The sequence below is a fragment of the Carica papaya genome, chromosome 7 (genome assembly GCF_054855325.1).
Source record: "Carica papaya isolate Zhongbai chromosome 7, ASM5485532v1, whole genome shotgun sequence".
Taxonomy (NCBI): domain Eukaryota; kingdom Viridiplantae; phylum Streptophyta; class Magnoliopsida; order Brassicales; family Caricaceae; genus Carica; species Carica papaya.
This window is the reverse complement of record NC_142315.1, coordinates 24157581-24177169: the sequence shown is the minus strand read 5'-3', so window position 1 is coordinate 24177169 and position 19589 is coordinate 24157581. Positions and strand designations below refer to the sequence as shown.

The 19589-nt window shown below is 33.8% G+C and overlaps 2 protein-coding genes and 1 long non-coding RNA gene across 14 annotated transcripts; 1 reads left to right on the top strand and 2 right to left on the bottom strand.

Moving 5' to 3' along the window:
• The first annotated feature begins 1293 nt into the window (after nucleotides 1–1293).
• On the top strand, nucleotides 1294–4699 carry LOC110806445 (adenine phosphoribosyltransferase 5). Of its 2 annotated transcripts, none has more exons than XM_088208479.1 (7): nucleotides 1294–1623; nucleotides 1804–1914; nucleotides 2676–2726; nucleotides 3587–3736; nucleotides 3839–3897; nucleotides 4304–4376; nucleotides 4497–4699. In XM_088208479.1, exons 1-6 carry the CDS (start codon nucleotides 1533–1535, stop codon nucleotides 4373–4375), a joined length of 534 nt encoding a protein of 177 aa, XP_088064605.1. In that variant the 5' UTR covers nucleotides 1294–1532; the 3' UTR covers nucleotide 4376; nucleotides 4497–4699. The 2 variants fall into 2 exon arrangements, with proteins under 2 accessions (XP_088064605.1, XP_021887011.1); XM_022031319.2 differs by having other exon boundaries at nucleotides 1299–1623; nucleotides 2676–2768.
• Nucleotides 4700–5092: 393 nt separating this feature from the next.
• LOC110806423 (PX domain-containing protein EREL1) lies at nucleotides 5093–14862 on the bottom strand. Of its 11 annotated transcripts, none has more exons than XM_088208474.1 (11): nucleotides 14257–14860; nucleotides 14032–14173; nucleotides 10310–10463; nucleotides 9604–9702; nucleotides 8851–8937; nucleotides 8439–8547; nucleotides 7502–8283; nucleotides 6979–7143; nucleotides 6322–6564; nucleotides 5746–5961; nucleotides 5093–5585 (listed from the first exon to the last, which is right to left on the bottom strand). In XM_088208474.1, exons 3-11 carry the CDS (start codon nucleotides 10337–10339, stop codon nucleotides 5379–5381), a joined length of 1938 nt encoding a protein of 645 aa, XP_088064600.1. In that variant the 5' UTR covers nucleotides 10340–10463; nucleotides 14032–14173; nucleotides 14257–14860; the 3' UTR covers nucleotides 5093–5378. The 11 variants fall into 11 exon arrangements, with proteins under 11 accessions (XP_088064600.1, XP_021886970.1, XP_021886971.1 ...); XM_022031278.2 differs by having other exon boundaries at nucleotides 9604–9694; XM_022031279.2 differs by having other exon boundaries at nucleotides 9604–9694; nucleotides 10353–10463.
• Nucleotides 14863–17567: 2705 nt separating this feature from the next.
• Nucleotides 17568–18630, bottom strand: LOC148253080 (uncharacterized). Its single transcript, XR_015813643.1, has 2 exons — nucleotides 18134–18630; nucleotides 17568–17891 (listed from the first exon to the last, which is right to left on the bottom strand). It is a non-coding gene; the product is annotated as an uncharacterized LOC148253080 (long non-coding RNA).
• Between the last annotated feature and the right edge of the window lie 959 nt (nucleotides 18631–19589).

Below are 19589 nucleotides of genomic sequence, written 5' to 3'. Positions count from 1 at the left end.
GCGTTTAGTGATCATAAGATGTAGAGTGAAATTGAATATATTGTATATAATTTTTATTATTGAGAAAAGTAAATTATAATAACAACAATAAATGTGAATGCGGATGTGACATTGTGCAAGTAAAAAGCCCGTGATAGTTTCGGGGTAAGTTTCCAATAAATTTTTTTTATTAATTTAATTATTAAATTCATATACTATGGCTTTCCTTTGAGCCTCGATCAAACAGAATAAGCGAAGTAGAAGTTATATATATTAATATATGTATATTAAAATAGTTGTGAGACGAACAAAAGATTTACTAAATGTAATTAAAATAAAATCTTAGATAATTTTTAGATTTTATCCGACAAAATTTAATGAAAAAATATTTGGTTTGAAGTGAATCAAACTATCAAAAAAAGTTGGGTTTTGATTAGATGTGTAAATTGACAATCAAATATATTTGCTTTTGAGAGTGGATAAATAAAATCTTTTGGAAGACTTTATTCATAGATTATATCATTTTATGGTGACAACAAATTTTATTTAAATTTTTTATTATATCTAGTGGTTTTTTTTTTATTTAATTTTTAAAATTAAATAACACACACACACACACACACACACATATATGTATGTCCACTATAATATTTGTCAATGTCGTGATCTTAGCAAGAATCACGACATTGACAAAGATTATTGTGCATATTTATGTCTTATATTCATTGTTTAATTTTTTTTTTAATTTTAAAAAAAGATAAAAAAAATACCATTAATTCAACCTTAATAAATATTATGTTCATATCTTTATCTAAAAAATTATAAAAATGGGTTTTATATGTTATATTTATTTTATAATTAAAATTACTAAAAATTTTATATGGAAAGTTTTCTTTTTTAACCACCAAAAGAGAATAAAATGAATTTGGGTATCTACTTACATTCTTTTTAGTGTCAAAAAATAATATGAATTTTTTAATTAAAAAATAGGAAATTACGCAATAAAAAGATTTAAGTATTTTTAATTTTACTATTTAATGTCTAAGCACGTCTTTTCTTTTTAGGCTTTATTACGTATTAAGCTCAAAGCTGTGCGTTTTGAAGTTAAGAAAGAAGTCAATCGAAAAGCAGTTATTTTTTTTTAATGAGCGAGGATGATGATAAGCACGACTGCACGAGTGGGTTCAAGCCGCGCGTCATGCACGCGCTACAAAGACAGCGTGACCACCTGTCTGCAGAAATTAAAAAAAAAAAAAAAAAAAAATCGTCCCTATCAGCATTGTAGATCTTCTGGTTTGGCCAACATAGATAGACAAAAGATTCGGTATTTAATACTCTCACCTTCTCTCCTTTATTGATAACAGAGAGCTTTTGATCTTTAGCTGATTTTAGGAGGGAAAATTGACTGTTGAACTTCCAAAATCCCCAATTCCAGATTGCCAGAAATTAATTACCATACACTTTTTTTACTTCTTCCCTCTCTCTCAGAATTCACCACAGGAATCCATTGTTTCGACAGGGCTAGACGAGGAGATTTGGAGAGGAAGAAGACAATGTTTGCGGCAGAAAACGGACTGAAAGGAGACCCCAGACTTAAAGGCATATCGGAAGCCATTAGGGTTGTTCCGCACTTCCCTAAACCAGGTTCTTCTTCTTCTTTTTCTTCTTCTCATGTCTACTCTCTGCTCCGTTTTTTTTTTTTTTTTTTGTCTTCAAGTTCGATTTTGATTTACTCGGAGTTCTTTTTTTTTCTTCGTTAATTTATTCTGTGGGGAATTTCGTCGAACATTTAACATGGGTCTGCATTTTTGGTTTCTGAAACAGGAATAATGTTTCAAGACATCACGACGTTGTTGCTTAATCATAAGGCGTTTAAAGACACGGTCGACATTTTTGTTGATCGCTACAGAGATATGGACATTTCTGTCGTTGCCGGTACCGTACAATATATTGCATGTCTCTCTTTCTTCTTCTTCTTCTTCATTAATTTTTTATCAATCTGTTTCTAGCTCTGTGATTTTTTGAAAAAATAAAAAACTTGTGTTTCTTTCTTTTACAGTTATTTACTCGGAGAAGACCCAAATTTTGAAAAAGAAGTTTTGCTTGTTCAGATTTGCGTTTACTATGACCGACTATTTTCTTTCTGTTTCCTCATTTGCAACATTTGCTATGACTATTTTTCCAATGATTTTACTGGGTTCCTCTTCTGGACTTTGGTTTTGTTTTTCACTGCCTTCTTTTTACTGTTTTACCTCGTTTCTTTCAGAAAGTTATGTGCTTGCCTGCTTGTCTTCTTTCTCTAAAAAGGTTAAAGGTTTAGTTGCTTCCTTTCAAAAGTTTCTCCATTTGGGTTTGCTCGTAATAGCATTTTTTTTTTGTTTTTGTGCATACGATCTGGTTATAATTTAAAAAAGAAGAGATTTTCAGAACCCAGAAAAGGACTAAATTGATTTCCTTCACAAACTTTTTTGTGGTTTTTTGGTCTCCTCCGTCCAGATTTATCAGGCAGTACTCGAGCTCACAAAGATTTCTTTTGGGCACTAGTTTTTTAGACTTAAGACAGTAATATTGAAAAAACATACTTTCACGAACTATAACCTAAATGTTGTAAGCCTGAGCTTATAATAATAAATTGATGTTTTATGCGCTAAATCTATTGTTTTTCAAGGTTGATAATGTCTGCATATTTTGTGTAGGAGTGGAAGCTCGAGGTTTTATGTTTGGTCCATCAATTGCACTGGCTTTAGGTGCGAAGTTTGTTCCTTTACGGAAACCTAGAAAGTTGCCAGGTATTGTTTGTTTTAAACAAGAACTAAAACTAGGGTTATAGGTAATTGAATTAACTGTTGAAGGAGTATGTAGACCGTTTGAACCAACCTCTTCAAGATTTGGGTTTATAAGCCGAATCTTGGTCCAAAAAATAAGCTCCTGATGACCAGCTACATTTTTAAAGCTTGTAGTCCAGATAATAAACTGGAATATCTGAGGGTTAAAGAGCTTATAAGCTCAAGAGAGAAGGAAGAATGAAAGAAAGCCTATTCAAACAGCCTATAGAAATATATGGGAGTAAATGGTTGATGGAGTAGTAGTTTTATATTTCTTAGGATTGAATCCTGGACCTTCTGCTCTGCCCATCAAATGGCTGAAGAATAGGCATTTGCAGCTTTCGAAGGATGGAAGATTGTGTTTAATTCTCTTGATTACGTGCTCTAATTTGCGTTGATTTTCAATTGCCCTTTTGAATGTTTATCAGCATGGAGTTCTATAGATGCTCAAACTCAGTTCGGTTCCATACAAATCAGATCAAAAAGAGCCATTCTAATATTCAGAAATGATGTCTGATATGGGGAAAAAAGCATTGCAAACTTCTGTCATTTTGATTTCCGGTAGTTGTAGTCAATTGCACTGTCCTCAATGGGTCAATGCGAATGTAGGGTTAACATTTGTGATTTGATTCTGTTTAATAAAAATTATATAACTGCTTCTCTCTGTTGATATATATGTATAGTTCTCGAGAATTCAGTATCTAACTTGTTTCCTGGCCTTGTCATGTTTGACACTTGGGATTGGAAGATAATCTTTGACTTGATCATTTGTCACTCTATAGGGGAGGTTATTTCTGAAGAATACGTGCTGGAATATGGAACTGATTGTTTAGAGATGCATGTGGGTGCTGTTAAACCCGGGGACCGTGCATTGATAATTGATGATTTGGTAGCTACTGGCGGGACTCTCTCAGCAGCAATAAGGCTTTTGGGTATATAACTTTACTCCCTTAATTCTCTCCAATTTAACTCCAGCTTAATTTTTTTACCAAGCCAGATAATGCTATTTATGTCTGAAATTGTTGTTTCTTTAGAACGCATGGAGGCTGAAGTCGTGGAATGTGCTTGTGTTATTGGGCTGCCTGAGGTCAAGGTATTGTTTATGTGCACATAACTGGCAGCCATTTTGTTACTATCTTTTGCTATCCAAAGCTAGGAGTCTTTTTTCCCTACACAAAAGCTCTTACAGGTTTATGATTAACTAATCTTATACGCTTTGCCCTTCAAAGTACCTGACCGCTTAATTTGGAGTTTTACTATGAGACCTTGGAGGTAGCACCATTGCAGATAGTTTTCTAATATCTTCACTTAAATTCAATGACTGTAATAATTTGATAATTTCGAATGATTACCATACAGAAGTAAGAAATTATAATGTCCTAGAAAATTACTAGAGTGACCATACCCTGAGGCATCATCAATTTTTCCCTCCGGTAGGTCCATGAACTAGTTTTATATAAATGACTTGAAAGTGATTGTATTACTGTATTGCTGTTCAGGGACAACGCAGGCTTAATGGGAAACCACTTTATATTCTTGTTGAGCCTCGGGAAGTAAACAACTGTTGTTAAGGTATGGCTCGATATATTGGGTAAAGAAAGTTTTTTGTTACATTTTTAGCTGGCATTAGAGCATTCTGAAATGTGTGTGATGATAACCTTCTCATCTTATTATTATTTTTTTTGTTTGCAGGTTCATGTTATTTCAAAATATGCTTGGGCTGACTTGCAGAAAAAAGATGATGCTCGGGCATGTTGTTCTCTGCTATAGTTTTTCTTTGAGAGATTTGTAATCTTTTAGTTGGAGGGGTTAGAAGGGTAAATTAGATTTTGGACAAAGCAAGAGTTATGATGAATTGAAAAGATTCTTAGTTATTGATGATATTTTGCTTCTAATTTCTTTGCTCTTCTAATAAAAAGACATCCCTCACTGCTCTCTAGAAGTCTCACTACGAGGAAATAAGGCATTTCGATACACCACATCACCACCGTTTTCTTAAAAAATGCTTCATCATCTTTTGTAACGATTTAATATCCTACGCAACGTGATTTTTTTTGTATATTACAAAGTTAATTTTTCAGCACATAAAACAGTCTACTTGGTACGTGAAATTTTTTATGTAAAAATTTAAGACCGCAATAAGATTGTCATCAAAAGATCACAAAAATTTGAAGGACAAACACAAAACAGAAGAACAACGAAAACAATTTGCTTGAGAAATGTAGAATCATATGGAAATTTCATAATTTTCAACAGAAATATAATATGAAGCAAAAGACATCTGAAACTGGAAAAACGTGTATTCACTATGGTTTCCTTTCATCTGTAATGGGTTATTCAGTCGACTAAGTATATAAGAGTACAACAATAAGGTAAGATGCAGTCCTGACAATAACTTGTGTATGATGAAATGAAAAAAAAAAAAAAATTGTTTGGCTGCTGGCCTTGGACCACACCAGAAAAATTTAGCACATTAGATGATTTGATTACCCGGCACAGCTATATGTGATATGGGATTTCCTTCTCATAGTCTTAAAGAGATATTCTAGTACAAAGCTTTGTATTTCACCTTTTCTATTCACTTGCATTCCTCACATCTTCATTGTTCATAGATACTCTGTTCATCTTAAGAGCATGCCGGATGAGAGAATTCACCTGTTTTCTCAGTTTAGCATTTTCCGTGATGATATCCAATAGCATCTTCCGCAAGTCATCCACAATTCTGAGAGTTCTATCCATATCTTTATCATTGGCTTCATCAACCCCAAGTAATAACTGTGCCTGATCAATTTTAGGAAAAGTTTCAACATGTCTTTTATCTTCTTCTCACAGCACAAAAACCAAAGGAAAAGACAAGCAATACAATAGCATATAAGAGAAATACTTGACAAGGGTAAAAACATTGAAGAGAAAAGGGCAATGCTGTAAAAATTCTTAGTACCTCGGAAAGTAAGAGGCCAATTCGTTGGTCAGATGTGCTCAACAAATCTAAAGCACCTTCTAGTGTGTTCGAAGGGCCAGCAAAATGATCTTCACCAATTGAAAAATGCGCATTGCATTCTATAAGCTGGTTGTGAAGGGCTCTGCATTCATGAAGCAGCTTTTCTCTTGCAGCTTTTGCATTCTCACTTACTTGTCTTTCCTGTTGAAGCAGTTTCTGAAAAAGAATCACCGTGAGTCAGTTGGATATTTCTATTGTGTCTTCGGTTCAAAAGCTAATTATGAGACCAATCCATACAGGAAATATAGAAAAACATCCCAAAAATAGAAGCAAACTACGTTTCCTTTTAAATTTACAAATAAACACAAAACCAAGCAAATCATGGAGCCGATAGAGATTTTTAACAAAAATAATCAATTAAAAAATGGCCATCATTAGTGATGCATGTGAAGATGCACAACAACAGGAATGAAAGTATCTTCTAGTGTCCAAAGATATAGCACTACTTTATAACACGAACGCTTTTTGCAAGAAAAAACCCGCACATAAAAAAGGCTTCACTAGAGTTAAAACAACCTGAGCTTCAGATTTTTCCCTCAGTGATTGATTCAGCTCCTGCTTCAATTGTGTTTGGGAACTTCTGAGAGATTTAACCTCTTTAACAAGAATTTTGATATCCGCTTTTGACTTAGCTTCTAGCTCTTCATACTGCCTTGAAAGATTCTCTAGCTGCTGTTTAGTGAGATCCAGCTCCTGCAGCACCACATCTTTCTCTTGACCGGTGGGTTGTTCCTTCGGTTCCTTGCTTGACTGTGCATCCTAAAAATGAATCATGGCCAAACCATGTAAATTAATACAAATTATTGGTAAAGTCAATATGCTGTGCACGTGGGATTGCCATTTATCTCCGTTAGTATCTAGGGACTGAAAAAATATCATAAGTGCAAGCATATGAAGTATCAATAATGACAGCCCCTACCACATCCCATTTGCATCAGATCATAATAAAATTGATAATGAATATGCATAAATTTTGCATATAATTAGCCTCCGTTAATTAATGAGAGCCAGATGCATTAACTTCAACACCTTTTCCAATCCGAGAGAACAGAGGATGGCAAACTAACTCCACTCACCCCAGAAAATGACCAAACTGGATTTTGAAAATGAGAAAGCTGGGGGCAACTAAACAGGAACATAAATAAAAAAAGTAAATGGTAGTTAATTTGTAACCTGTTTAGACTGCAACTTCAACTCCATTCTCAAAGATTTTTGCCGAAGTTCCTCCATATCCCACTGCATCTGGGTCAACTTTTCCCTCTCAGTCAAAATAGCTTGCTGGAGGTTTTCTTTATTTTTCTGTTTGGTAGTTTCAAGCTCCACTTCCAAATCCGTGACCTGTAAAGGTGTAATGAGTTGTGCCACATAACATCCCCAAAAAGTACCAGATGTATAAAAATTAGACTGCATGCACATGTTCTTAAGTTACACTCAATGTGCTATGCAAGTCAAAACATATAACAGGCATTTATGCATAAATTTTCTCCATGGAGGTAAAGAGACCCATCTACCAAGCCTCTTAATGCTTGAAAAGCTCATATAATTTACCATTCTACGTACTTACCACTATATTATAAAAAATAAAGAATTGAAGATTTAACTTCAAATAAATATGACCCCAATGCAAAGCTTCAAAATTAATGTTGAAATTCAATCTATAATGTTAGAAGCATTATTAAAAGGCACATAGATTTACCTTTGTATTAAGGTAATCCTTCACGGCTATTTCTTGATTTAATCTTGCTATAAGATCCTCCATGTCTGTTTTTACAGTGACGAGTCTCTGCTGCATGAGTAGAAGAACCCTGTTCATCTTGTGCCGCTGATCCAATGGAAGAACTATTTGTGCATCACCAGGAAAGTGCAAATCAGTATTGCCAATAATACCTCCAGTACTTGAAACATCAGTAACTCCTGGAAGGTCAAGATAGGAGTTTGAGATTTCACTCCCCCTTAGGGAACTTCCATCACTTCCAACACTCTCATTAGATAGTTTGCGGACATGCCCGACCATTTTACTTGGCTCAGGTTCTGCAAAAAGTCCCAGCCCATTGCTTGCAAGAAACGAAGCATTAGAAGCATTTCCATTATAGGTATCCTTCGCAAAAACATTACTGACATGCCTGGGATTTGCTTTATGCCTAGGAAAACCTTCAAGCTGCTCTAGAATAGTCTGTCCCATAAAGAGTCCTTCATCAATGTTGGACATGCCATATTTTACAAGCTTTTCTATTGGATTTGTCAAATCATCATCCAATATGAGATCCTCTATTCCAGTTTCAGAATTAGTTTCCCTTCCCAATCTAGGTGTTCCATGCTCAGATGTCTCATAAGCAGTGTCACTACCGTAGTCAGATGTGATTGATGAACTACCCGCAAAAAGAGAGAGGCTTGAATTGTGGGGCATTTGAAGTGAAGAACTCATTCTATTTCCATCAGAATTAGCTTCTGAAGTCGACTGACTCATGTCTTGGAATGCTGAAAAAATAAAATATCAATTAAAAAAGGTCAAGTCATGATTCTCATGGTTCAGCAAAAGGAGAATTCTTTTACAGTGGCATTATATTCCTATTAAACTAATTGTACAGGGGAAAGTCATTAGAAGAATTCTAAGGAAGAAGACTGATACATACAAGACCTCGCGGCAGCTTCTAATTCAAGAAAGGATGCTACTTGGACACTTCTGGACAAGTCAATATCAGATAGTAACTTTGTCATCCAGTCATCCAAAGAGCGCCTTCTCTGCAACAAGGCTAGACCTTTTGAGGATATTACTTGTGGTTAAAAATGAAAGTAACCTTGCTTAACGAATATGCATCACACTTATAAGATCTGAACACTTATGACCAGAATTTCACAAGTAATGAATGTGTATGACATGACCTTCTAGATAACTATAGTTTCAACGAACATAAACACAAATCACAAATCTAGCTCATAAAAAGTTTCTTAAATGGTAGAAAACCAAAAAAAAAGGTGCTGTTCTAGATGAATAGTCTATTTCTGTTCTTTAGGTGTAAGATCATTTTACCAAAACATCCATACCTCTTCCAACAGAGCCCTGGTTTTCATTCGCAAGAGTCCCTTTGGTGGAGCTGGTGGAAGATTTTTCCTGGGAAATGCTTTTTTAAGCTAAGCAAGAAAGCCAATAAAAAACATAATTATGTCCTCAAATTAGCAATCCTTAATTTTCAAATAAGAAGAGTTATCAACCAAAGAGGCTTAGCACAGACCGTTAGGTCTTTCTCTCTTTAGAGAAGGTAAGGCCCTATTTAGATATACAAAGCTATTTTGGGTATATTTTTAAAAATTGTGTTTTTAAACAAAAAGTGTCTAATTGTCAAACATAAAAAAAGTATAGTAAAACTATGACATGAGTTAAAACTCAAGTCAAATTTTCAATATCATTTTACTAACCAAGATTTCATGTTAATAACTATACTTTGATGATTAAAAGTATATCCATATATAAATATTAAAAATGAAAATTCGAAACAGTTTTCTACAGTTAACTGGGGCCAAAGAGTTTGACTCATGCTAACTGCTAGCATTTATGAACCAGATAAAAGTTATGGCATTTTAATGAGTTTCAATTTCCTGACGGCGGACTTCATAAGGAACCAACACATAAATGAAAACTCGAAAGAGTTTTTTACAGTTAACTGGAACCTAAGAGTTTGACTCGTGCTAACTGCTAGCATTTATGAACCAAATAAAAATTATGGCATTTTAATGAGTTTCAATTTCCTGACAGCTGATTTCATAAGGAACTAACCCATAAATAAATCACAAACTTACATCAGCAAATAATTTCAAAAAGTCATTAAATCTTCTCAATATCCCTCGTGTTGTTGTAACACCATCTGGGGATTGCAAACCAACCTGAACCCTGTAAAACTGCCCCTTAAGAATGTTAATATAAAACATGCCAAAGCTCGTATAGTCTAACCAAGTATGAACAAATTAACAACCAAATATGACAGATACTCTATGCATTGGGGACCCCTACTGATTAACATAAGACTCAAAATATTGAAGGGGACCTCTTGCCTCAGTAGGCCAAAACCTTCCCCTCCTTGGTTGGAGGGCTTCTGGTCACCATTCGTGATGGTAATAGTCACTGTCATAAGGGACTAACATTTATCTAATAAGGTAATAAGTTCATCAGAGATTCCATATATCTGAAAATATTTTATTTTTAAGTAAGACAAAAGCATTTTATACAGGAAAAAAAGATAATAAGCACGAGAATGTTCTTGATGTCACACCTAACTGTTTACAAAATATATTACTAGCCTCTTTTCTAAGGGTATTGCAGATCTCCTATTATAGTTCTTGCAAGGTTACAACCCTACAAAAAGTCAAAACATGGATGCCAAAAACTGGTTTACTCGCAGACATTTAGTGATATTGCTTATGATAACATGCCAAAATTTGCAACTTCCATAGTACAAGAAATCATCAATTCAAAATCCTAGAAGGCAGTATTAAAACAAAATCTAACCCTGGGTATACATAAACACCGGATAGTCATTCAATTTGAGTACCACTACAGGATCTGAATCTCTTGATTTTGGAAGGACAATCCATGATGGTATTGTGATGCAGTAACTCCATCCTGTTCGAGGATCATGGGGCCAAAGAGTATCCCGTCCATTCTGCACAATAAAGATGAAAATTTGATCAAATAAAATCAATTTCAATTTCATCAACAATGGAAACCATTTCAGTAGATAAACACAATGGGAATTAAGAAAATCAATAACTACAATTGAGAAAATGCAAAGTGAAATTGTTGAAAATGGAGAAAATTTGCAGCTCAAATTGTAAAAGTCCCTTGATGGTGCAAAGATGTTCCATGCTTGAAAGCATCAAAAAGAAAAAAAAAACATCTTTCATAATTTCAAAAATAAAAACCGGGAATATAAGAAATTTAAATCAACAAAAAGAGGAATGTTTTTTTTTTTTAAAAAGAACATAGAACATAGGTCTTTTTATAGCTATGAAACTTCCCTGTTTCTAAACATGTGTTTCCATCAAAACAGGAATCGGATCATGATTCGACAATTTGATAATCAAATTTTCAAATTACTCTCAAGGTCCCATATTTGGGGTTGGATCAAGGACTCTTCCACAGGAGGTCCCTAAGCAACCTAGACGTCTGCTTTTTAGATTCTCAACCTTGTCAGTCTATTGTGAGACTCGTTTCGGAGAACCCCCGATCTTAGGGTAAAATTCTGAATCTTCAGGTTGAATCGACTATACATCATAATAAACCTATTTATATGGAAGCTATTAGAATTGAATCCTTGTTAGACAATTAGGGTTCTTAGATCTTGTTTTATTAAACTTAGGAATGGCTACCCGGGTTGTTTTAGGAGAGAACTGCGTAAACTCATACCCGACCTGAAATTAAATATAACAAACCTCTTTGTTTGAGACACCAAGGATCTTATGATTCCACGGATCAAGATTTTCAATTCTTTAACTCCGTCCCTGAGCTCAGAGAACCATGCAATATGTCATTCCCAAACTCAAGCTAAAATAGCTTCTTACTGGCGTTCCTAGGAGCAAAAGGTTCATGGAAGTTGAAGTATGTACGCTTTTCTCTACATTCCTCCATCTCTTCTCAGCTAAGCTTCTTGACGAACGGGGATTTTGTGGCTCATTTGGGAGTTTGTATCTCTTGTTTTCTTTTATCCCCACCATGCTTGTAGAGCATTGCATAACTCATGTTGTACTCGAGTTTGACTGCAATATGATCCTGTATACTGCCAATGAAAATCTCAACCTCTTGCATTGGTGTAAGCACAAAAACTCAAGCTGAAGGCTGGTCGAATCTCTTTGCGTACACTGCCATAGACCCATTTCTCACAATTTCACCTCTTCACCCAAGTTATTGTTGCACACTAGTGTTCCAAAACAGAGGTTGCAATATTCTCCGGAATCATCCTATGCCATCCAAAAGGTCTCTATCCTACTTGAGGAACAATAGTTGAGCATCGTCCTTTAGGTGGAATGATGCTAGCCCCACCTTATCTTCCTCTGTTGTTCACTAACGCAGAAAAAGATGTTCACCCTGTTCAGCCACCCTAGTGAGTCAGCAATCTCATTTAAGTGTGCAAAGTCGAGTTTAGCAAATCTAGGGACCGTGCCTTCATCATCTACTCCTTCCTCTGCCTCAACACGCCCCATGTCCCTATGTCATGAACTGTCCACAGAATCAATTGTCTCTCCTTTGGCCACTGGCAGTTCTCAAGATTGATTCTCCATCTGTTGTGAAAGTTGCTCTGTCTGTGTTTAGTCCTCCTGGTATTGCTTTAGGAAGAGTTCGAACTGCCATTGAAAGTCTTGAGATCCCCCATGGCTTTTGATATCAATTTGTCACAGTCAATTGATAGATAGTGAAGTCCCTCAGCAAGCAAGAAGTGTGCTTGCTAGATTTTCAGCCTCAACATCTTATGATGAAGTCCCTCAGCAAGCAAGAAGTGTGCTTGCTAAATTTTCAGCCTTATCATCTTATGATGAAGCTTGTTTAAAAGAACCTTGCATCTTAGAGTAACTCGGGATTTTGTAGGTTGAACAGATGATACTTTCATTGATCGTAATAAGCATATATACAGTAAAGCTACTAGAAGTAGATCCCTATTAGGCAACCATGATTCTTAGACATTGTCATATTAAACTTCCTAAAGAAAAAACTAATGAAAATCTTCCTAAATAAGACTCTTAAAATAAATCATCTGAAAAAGTTCCAGACTTGTCGCAATCCTTGTTCTTCCCTTAGTCACTTCTTCCTTTTCCATGGGTCATGTGGGAATAAACTATCCCTGTGGACCTCCTTGGCTTGTTATCGGTAGTGTCCGTGACAATTACTAATTTTATATGGTGAAGGATTGACATAAAATTCAGAAACATCTTTGAGAAATAAAGCTTAAGTTAATAGGAAATGACTCATATGCATTATTTATATTCTAATACATCCTCACAAGCACAAGTTCATTAAAGTAAAAGCATGAAGAAAACACAACCTCAGCAATATTCACTAATTTTTTGTTAATAGAAATGGAATAATCAGGATTTGGACCTCTTGACTAATTATTCCAAAAACTTAATCTGATAGAAACTATCCAACTTACTATTTCATATTATGTTCTCACGTGCTAGCAAATTTTTTATATTAGCATGTGGACTCAATTTGAAGTACGAAGGTCAAATGACAAGCAACAAGAGCACAAACCATTGAGAGATAGATGATGAATTTTGCAGAACTCCAAGGTCCAACAGAAAGCAAAATGAAGGGTAAGTATATACATTTCTCAAATCCTCTAATGAAAAACTATTCACAGTACCATTTTTAATTCGTCATAATACATAAGTCGACCAAATGCGCAATTAGGCATTAATGGTCATATAAAACAATCAGCATTTTTTACATCAAGTTTATAATATTTAACAGCTAGACTACAAGGAGGAAAATCAAAACAAATCCAGTGTATAAGGAAGTATATTTTTACTGCTAAATACAAAGCCACAAGTTTTGCATAAAACAACCACAACTTCTGCTTCAGGGCCTCGCAAGTTTTTTGCAGATCTCAAATGAGCAATAGATGTTTGTCAACAAAGATAGATATCGAAAGAGTTCGTTTTTGAGAAAGATACCGAAAAAGTTTAAACCACTCTTGTATTAATTGGTACGAATGCAACACTTTTGTCGCTGAGATAGCATCAATTAAAAAAATTGTTAGCAGTTATATTTATTAAGGAACAAAAAGAAAAACAAAGTACTGAACTTCAATAGCTTAAAGATTCTTAAGATTAAAAAATCTAGCCTAATTTGTCATCTGTAACCTGCAGTAAATGCCTGTGCAATTGTGTTAAGAACATAACATATGTAAGGATTGTATAGAGCAAAAACTGCAACAACATTAAGAAGAACTAACGTGTTAATTCTTATTACATGTCTTGCCAGTTCAATTAATGGTGGTACCAACCTCCCCCGCAAACCCAAAATGTTAGCAACCAAGTAGCATAACAAGATCAAGCAAATAAAATCAACCAAGCTAACTTTGTTAATCAAACCAGCTATAACTCGATGTTCTCACTCATTTGCACATAAACCCCAAAATAAAGCTAGAACAATCAGCTAGAATCTCGATTGAAGGATTCCTTAAGTTATGATCACAGCACGAATTCAAGAAACCGATCTGATCGTAATACACGTACCAATGAAGTGATAAATTTGCAAGTCTTTTTAGGAAGTATCAAGTAAATCCAAGGTCCAATAAGTAAGACTCTCGCTAATTCATGCGAGTGTAATCAACAGTAACGAAATTCATATACAGCCGAGGCCGAAATTCCATTAAATCTGGAAGTCAAAACAATTTTTCAAAAAAAAAAAAAAAAAAGAAAGAAAGAAAGAGGAGAATATAAGAGGAATACGAAGCTCACCCATTTCTTAGGCGGAGGGCTCCAATCCATCCCCAGCGGCAGCGGGGAAGTACCGTCGTGCCTGTGCTTCGGTGGACTCCGTCTCTGCATCATCGTCTCTCTCTCTCGCTGTCGATAATGTATGGAAAAGACCGTCTGATCACTCCAATTTACAACTGAAACGATTCCATTGTTATTCCCAATCAAGACTTGTCCTCACTCCAAGAAATTGGAATTAACAAACTGATGAGTGAGTGAAAGCTAGGGTTCCAACGACCGGATCGGGATGAAGAAGAGCGGTAATGGACAGTTGAGACTTGTGCGACCGTACAATCTCGTTATCCAGGCTTTAGCGGTGACAAACGGCGGTGCAATTTACACGAAGGAGAAAGTAACGTGGCTAAAGGGAGCGGCGACTTCGGATAGCTTAAATTGTCACCTTCTTGTTCCTTGTCTCGAACCCGATTCTCTTATGTGTCTTTATTCACTGGTTCTCTCAATCTTCTGTGCAGGAGGAAGGAGGGAGTCGTGGACTCTGATGCCAAAATTCAATGCTTACACGTTTTCCTCGTTTCTTTCTCCGGCATCTATTCGGTTCTTGGGGGGGGGGAGTTAATTTAATGTTGGGTAAATTAAACAGGTCCAAGTATTTGTAATTACAACTCAAAAAGTTTATAGTTCGATATAATAATTTTCTAAATTATCTAGTAAATAATAATAATTAATTAAATATAAACATACGTTATGCATAAATACGAATAAAATTATAATAATAAAAATTATCAAGTGAATTTAAAAACAAGTCCTTCCTGCGGACTTGCAAGAGGAAGAGGAAACTGAGTTTTGACTCATATTGGGCCGGGCTTCTAATTGGGCTTTCTGTCGAGGCGTACGGTTCAAAGAACTCATCCCAATTTTCATAACGTGACTTGTTTTAATTTGCTTCAAAAAGAAAAACGTGAAAATTTTAAATATTACGTTGAGTATTTTAATTTCTTATTTTTTCGGTCTATCAGACTTTTATGCAAAAAGGAATCATTAGTATACAAATACAAATTTTATGTAAAAATAATATTTACTTTACCTCTAGATTTTTAATGGCTATCTAAAATAATATTTGAAAATTATTTAGCTTCTTCCTTTTTTTTTGGGTAACTTTTAACTTTTGAAAATTCAGGTGGCTATATATATATTAACTTTATTTTAGCTATATATATATATATATATGATAATAAAAAAGAAATGGGTTATGTCAATTTTTAACTTGGAATCCCACGTACATTAATAATTATGAAATTTCAGGTAAGCAACTCTGTCATAGTCACCTTCCACCATATGTACATATATACATATAAAACAAATGGAATCATATCGTAGGGTTTATATATACATATATATATATGAAGTCTTGTTGGATTCCATTATTGCCTCTCGCATGCACTATATTAGCAAGCTTTGTATATGAAGTCATTTTTGTTTGTTTCAATTTTCAAGTGTAAATTTTTCACTTTCTCCTGTGTTGACTTATATATAACAATTTATCATGATTTACAGAGTACCATCCCTTCTGAGAATAATAAAATTAATGGACACAGAAAAACAAGCCTACCTTATTAAAAATTTATTTTAAGTTTAAATGAATTATTATTGAAAGTTGTATATATTTTATTTAATATTAAAAATTAATTAAAAAAATAAAATTTAAATTCGAGCAGTAAAATTGACAATATTAAAATATATCAATTTGCATAATTAAAAACTATATCAACAATACGTTTAATTTATTAAAAAAAATAACATGTTTGAGAGTGTACATTTCGTTTAAAAGTTAATAATTAGTAATTACACTAATCAAGTAGTAATTAGTAATTGTTTATTTGAATGAGACTCCGTTGATATAATCTTTTTAATTTTAATTAATTAATAAAAAAAAAAAAAAAAAGGAGGGGGAGGGGGAAAGGAAACAACAAAACTAGTACTGTTACAGGTATCCGTCTCCTGCATTCATGGCGAAAGGACTTCCCTCTAAAATTTCTTCCTTTCGTTATCTTCAGTGCTCCATCTGTATGTCGGTTTCTCCGACTGCATTGTTTCTTTTTTTTTTTTATTATTTAAATCTCTGTGAATATATATATATATATGTACATGTTGTGTGTGTGTGTGTGTATTATATGTAAAGCACTTATAGATATGTTTATACTTACAGAATCTGATTTGTTGGATTTACACCTGTAGATTAAAACCTTCACAGTTTCTTGCGGTTTTCATCTGTTATGTAAAAAACATATACTCAATGCATACAAATTATATATAGTTACGTGCATATGGATATATATGTACGCATGAATTGTATGTTTATGTGAGTTGACAGCTGCAGCTTCAGTTAGAGACATACCCACCTGAAATTCGGATGGAAATGACAGCACAAATACATCATCTCTCATTGCTTTTTATGATACATTGTATGTGCAACTTTCTTTCAGAATAAATGCATACACATATGCATATGCATATGCATATATATGTACACACACACAGATCATTCTTACCTTGAGTAGAGAAATCTTGAATGAAAAACAAAATTAGTTCAAAATATTGTTTGAAATTCCGATCGACCCAGTACTTTTAATGCTATCATGGTCTTGTTTTGAGAGTTTGTGATGATAAAGACATTAACTTTAATTTTTAATTTCACACTTAAATTACAAAAATAGTAAAGATAATATTCATATATATTATAAAATAGTAAATAATTATTCATATTCTAGTGAATTAGAATTTAAACTAAATTCTACATAAATAAAAACAGTATTTGATTCTTATGTTAAACTCATAATTATATATTTTTGTGATAGTTTTGTACCTAAAAATTATATATAAATTGTTTTGTATACCAAATAATCAATAATTAGGAATAAAATGAAAATAATAATCAGAAGAATTGAGCCGAAACTTGTTTGATTTTGAGACATCATTTTTTTTTTTTTAAGCCATCTGGGTTATTCTTTGTTGATGTTTGGATGCCAAGTTGGATAACTGAAATTTTTTAAAATAAAATAAAATTTGCCGAGGAATATTCTGTGCTTAAATGAAGCAACTGGAATTGGATTAATATGGTTGGACTCATGCAAGTTTTTAAAGGAATTCAAGCATATATATATATATATATATATACATGTATGGCAAAAGTGTAATTTTGCTCATTACTCTTCTCTCACTCACCACTATACCTACTTCACTTGTCTCTGTTCTGCTAGGATTCTACGACGGAAAAAACACAGAGGACAGAAACAAAAGAGAAACTGAAGAAGAAATTTAATTAATTCAGAGCCTTCAAATAATTTCTTGCTAACTTAAGGACTTCTGGATAAATAATTCAGAAATATATATGTATAATATACACACATACACACACAATACCCAGTTTGTATTGCAGAATAATTGAAGAACTCTCGGTTGATGGATGATGACTAGGTTTGGTGAACACAAAATAAAGAGAAAGGAGATCCCTTTAACATGTATTCATATATACATACATATATATATATGTATACACATGTACATACTAGTTTTATGATATGACATCTCTGGTAAACAATCTCTTCAAGATCTTTGAAACTGCAATGTCCTGCAACATATTTGTTACGGAAAAATCCCTGAAGCAAAAGAAAAGTATCAATTAAGAAGAAGAAGAAGAAGAAACAAAGGACTATGAACATGTGTATATATATATATATACAATACTTAATTAGTACATATATGTATATATAAGGGTGTAGCTCAATTGTTATGATCTTTTGTTATCAGATCCTCCCGGTAATATTCCACAACCTTCTTGAATTGATAATTGCATATGCTTATTAAATAAGCTGCTTTTTTCCCTCAATAACTTACGTACACAGTTCAAGAAAGCTGTGGAAGACCACAAAGAGAACCCATAAGCACTTAATTGCAGAAGCACTTATATCAACCTCCACCAACCTTAAAAAACCCTTCATGGTATACAATCATATAAAAATACACACACACACACATATATATCATTTAGAGAGAGAAAGAGAGAATGTTGATCGGTGAAGCGGGAATATGTGGTTTATATATAAGAAAGCTAAAAGGTTAGGTTTCGTCTATGGTGAAGGGAAGTACAGTGACTGTGCAATGAGCCAATTGAACTTCACCAACTCACCAACTCACTGACCAAAACTACTGTCACTCAGCTCACTCTTTTCCTATTTGCCCATACACATGCATAGATACATACATGGTGTGTGTGTGTGTGTGCGTGTGTAATGCAACTTTCATGCTTTTCACCAACCACTGCTTTCAAATGAAGAAACTACACACTGCTTTTTCAGTTTCCTATTTTACAATTTCAGAAGAAGTTATTTACTCGGTTAAATATCATGTTTTAAGAGCATTTTACTCAAAATTACTGCTTATTACTTAATTTTATTTTTTAAAAAAAAATTGATTTGACTTTTGCTAAATATTATTTGACTTCTGAGCCCATATAGCAAAGCCTTCCAAACAGGAAAATAGTACTGGGCCGAAAGTTTATTTATTTCTTTCTTTTTAAAGTGAAATGACACCGAAAATAAGAAGAGGTGGGGCCCATTGGACAATAGGAGAAGTTGGTGCTACCTTGTAGGACAAGTCTTGTCCAATGTTTTGTCCACTGCCGTTGTCATGAACCGTTAAAGTGACAGGCCCAAGTCCTATGTCTGGCCCACTCATACCATCCAAATAATTAATAATAATAAATAATTCAATATAGTATTTATAAATATTTTCCATTCTTATTTCTATCTTATTCTTATTAACCAACTTGCATAATTTTGTAAAAAAATATATATATATACATTAATTAAAATTAAGAAATATATTTTGTATTATTATACACACATCATCCACTTGTTGGATCTTTCTTTTTAAATAACTTTTCTTGGCCTTTTTTATTTACAACTTTTGCTAGCAAGTTCGAAACTTCATAGTTGCTGGAGCCCATCTGACGCCTCAACATGGGCCCATCAAAATGGATTCCAACTTCAACCCAACCCAATCAATCTTTCTTTTTTTCAACTAAATATACACGGAAATTCAAATTAGTTATATAAGTCACGACATTATTTAATAGTTTATTTATATAAATATGGGTTAAAATTCGATTTTCTTCCTAAAATTAGAAGCAGAAATTTTAAAAGAAAAAAAATATAACATATGATATAATATCATATTATATATCTGAAAAATCCACGCTTATTAAAGAGATGTAGGGAACACGGGTTCGAGCCTTAAGAGTAAAGCGGGTAGGATTCGGCAGTCCACATTTTGATATCTATTAATAATTTTTACCG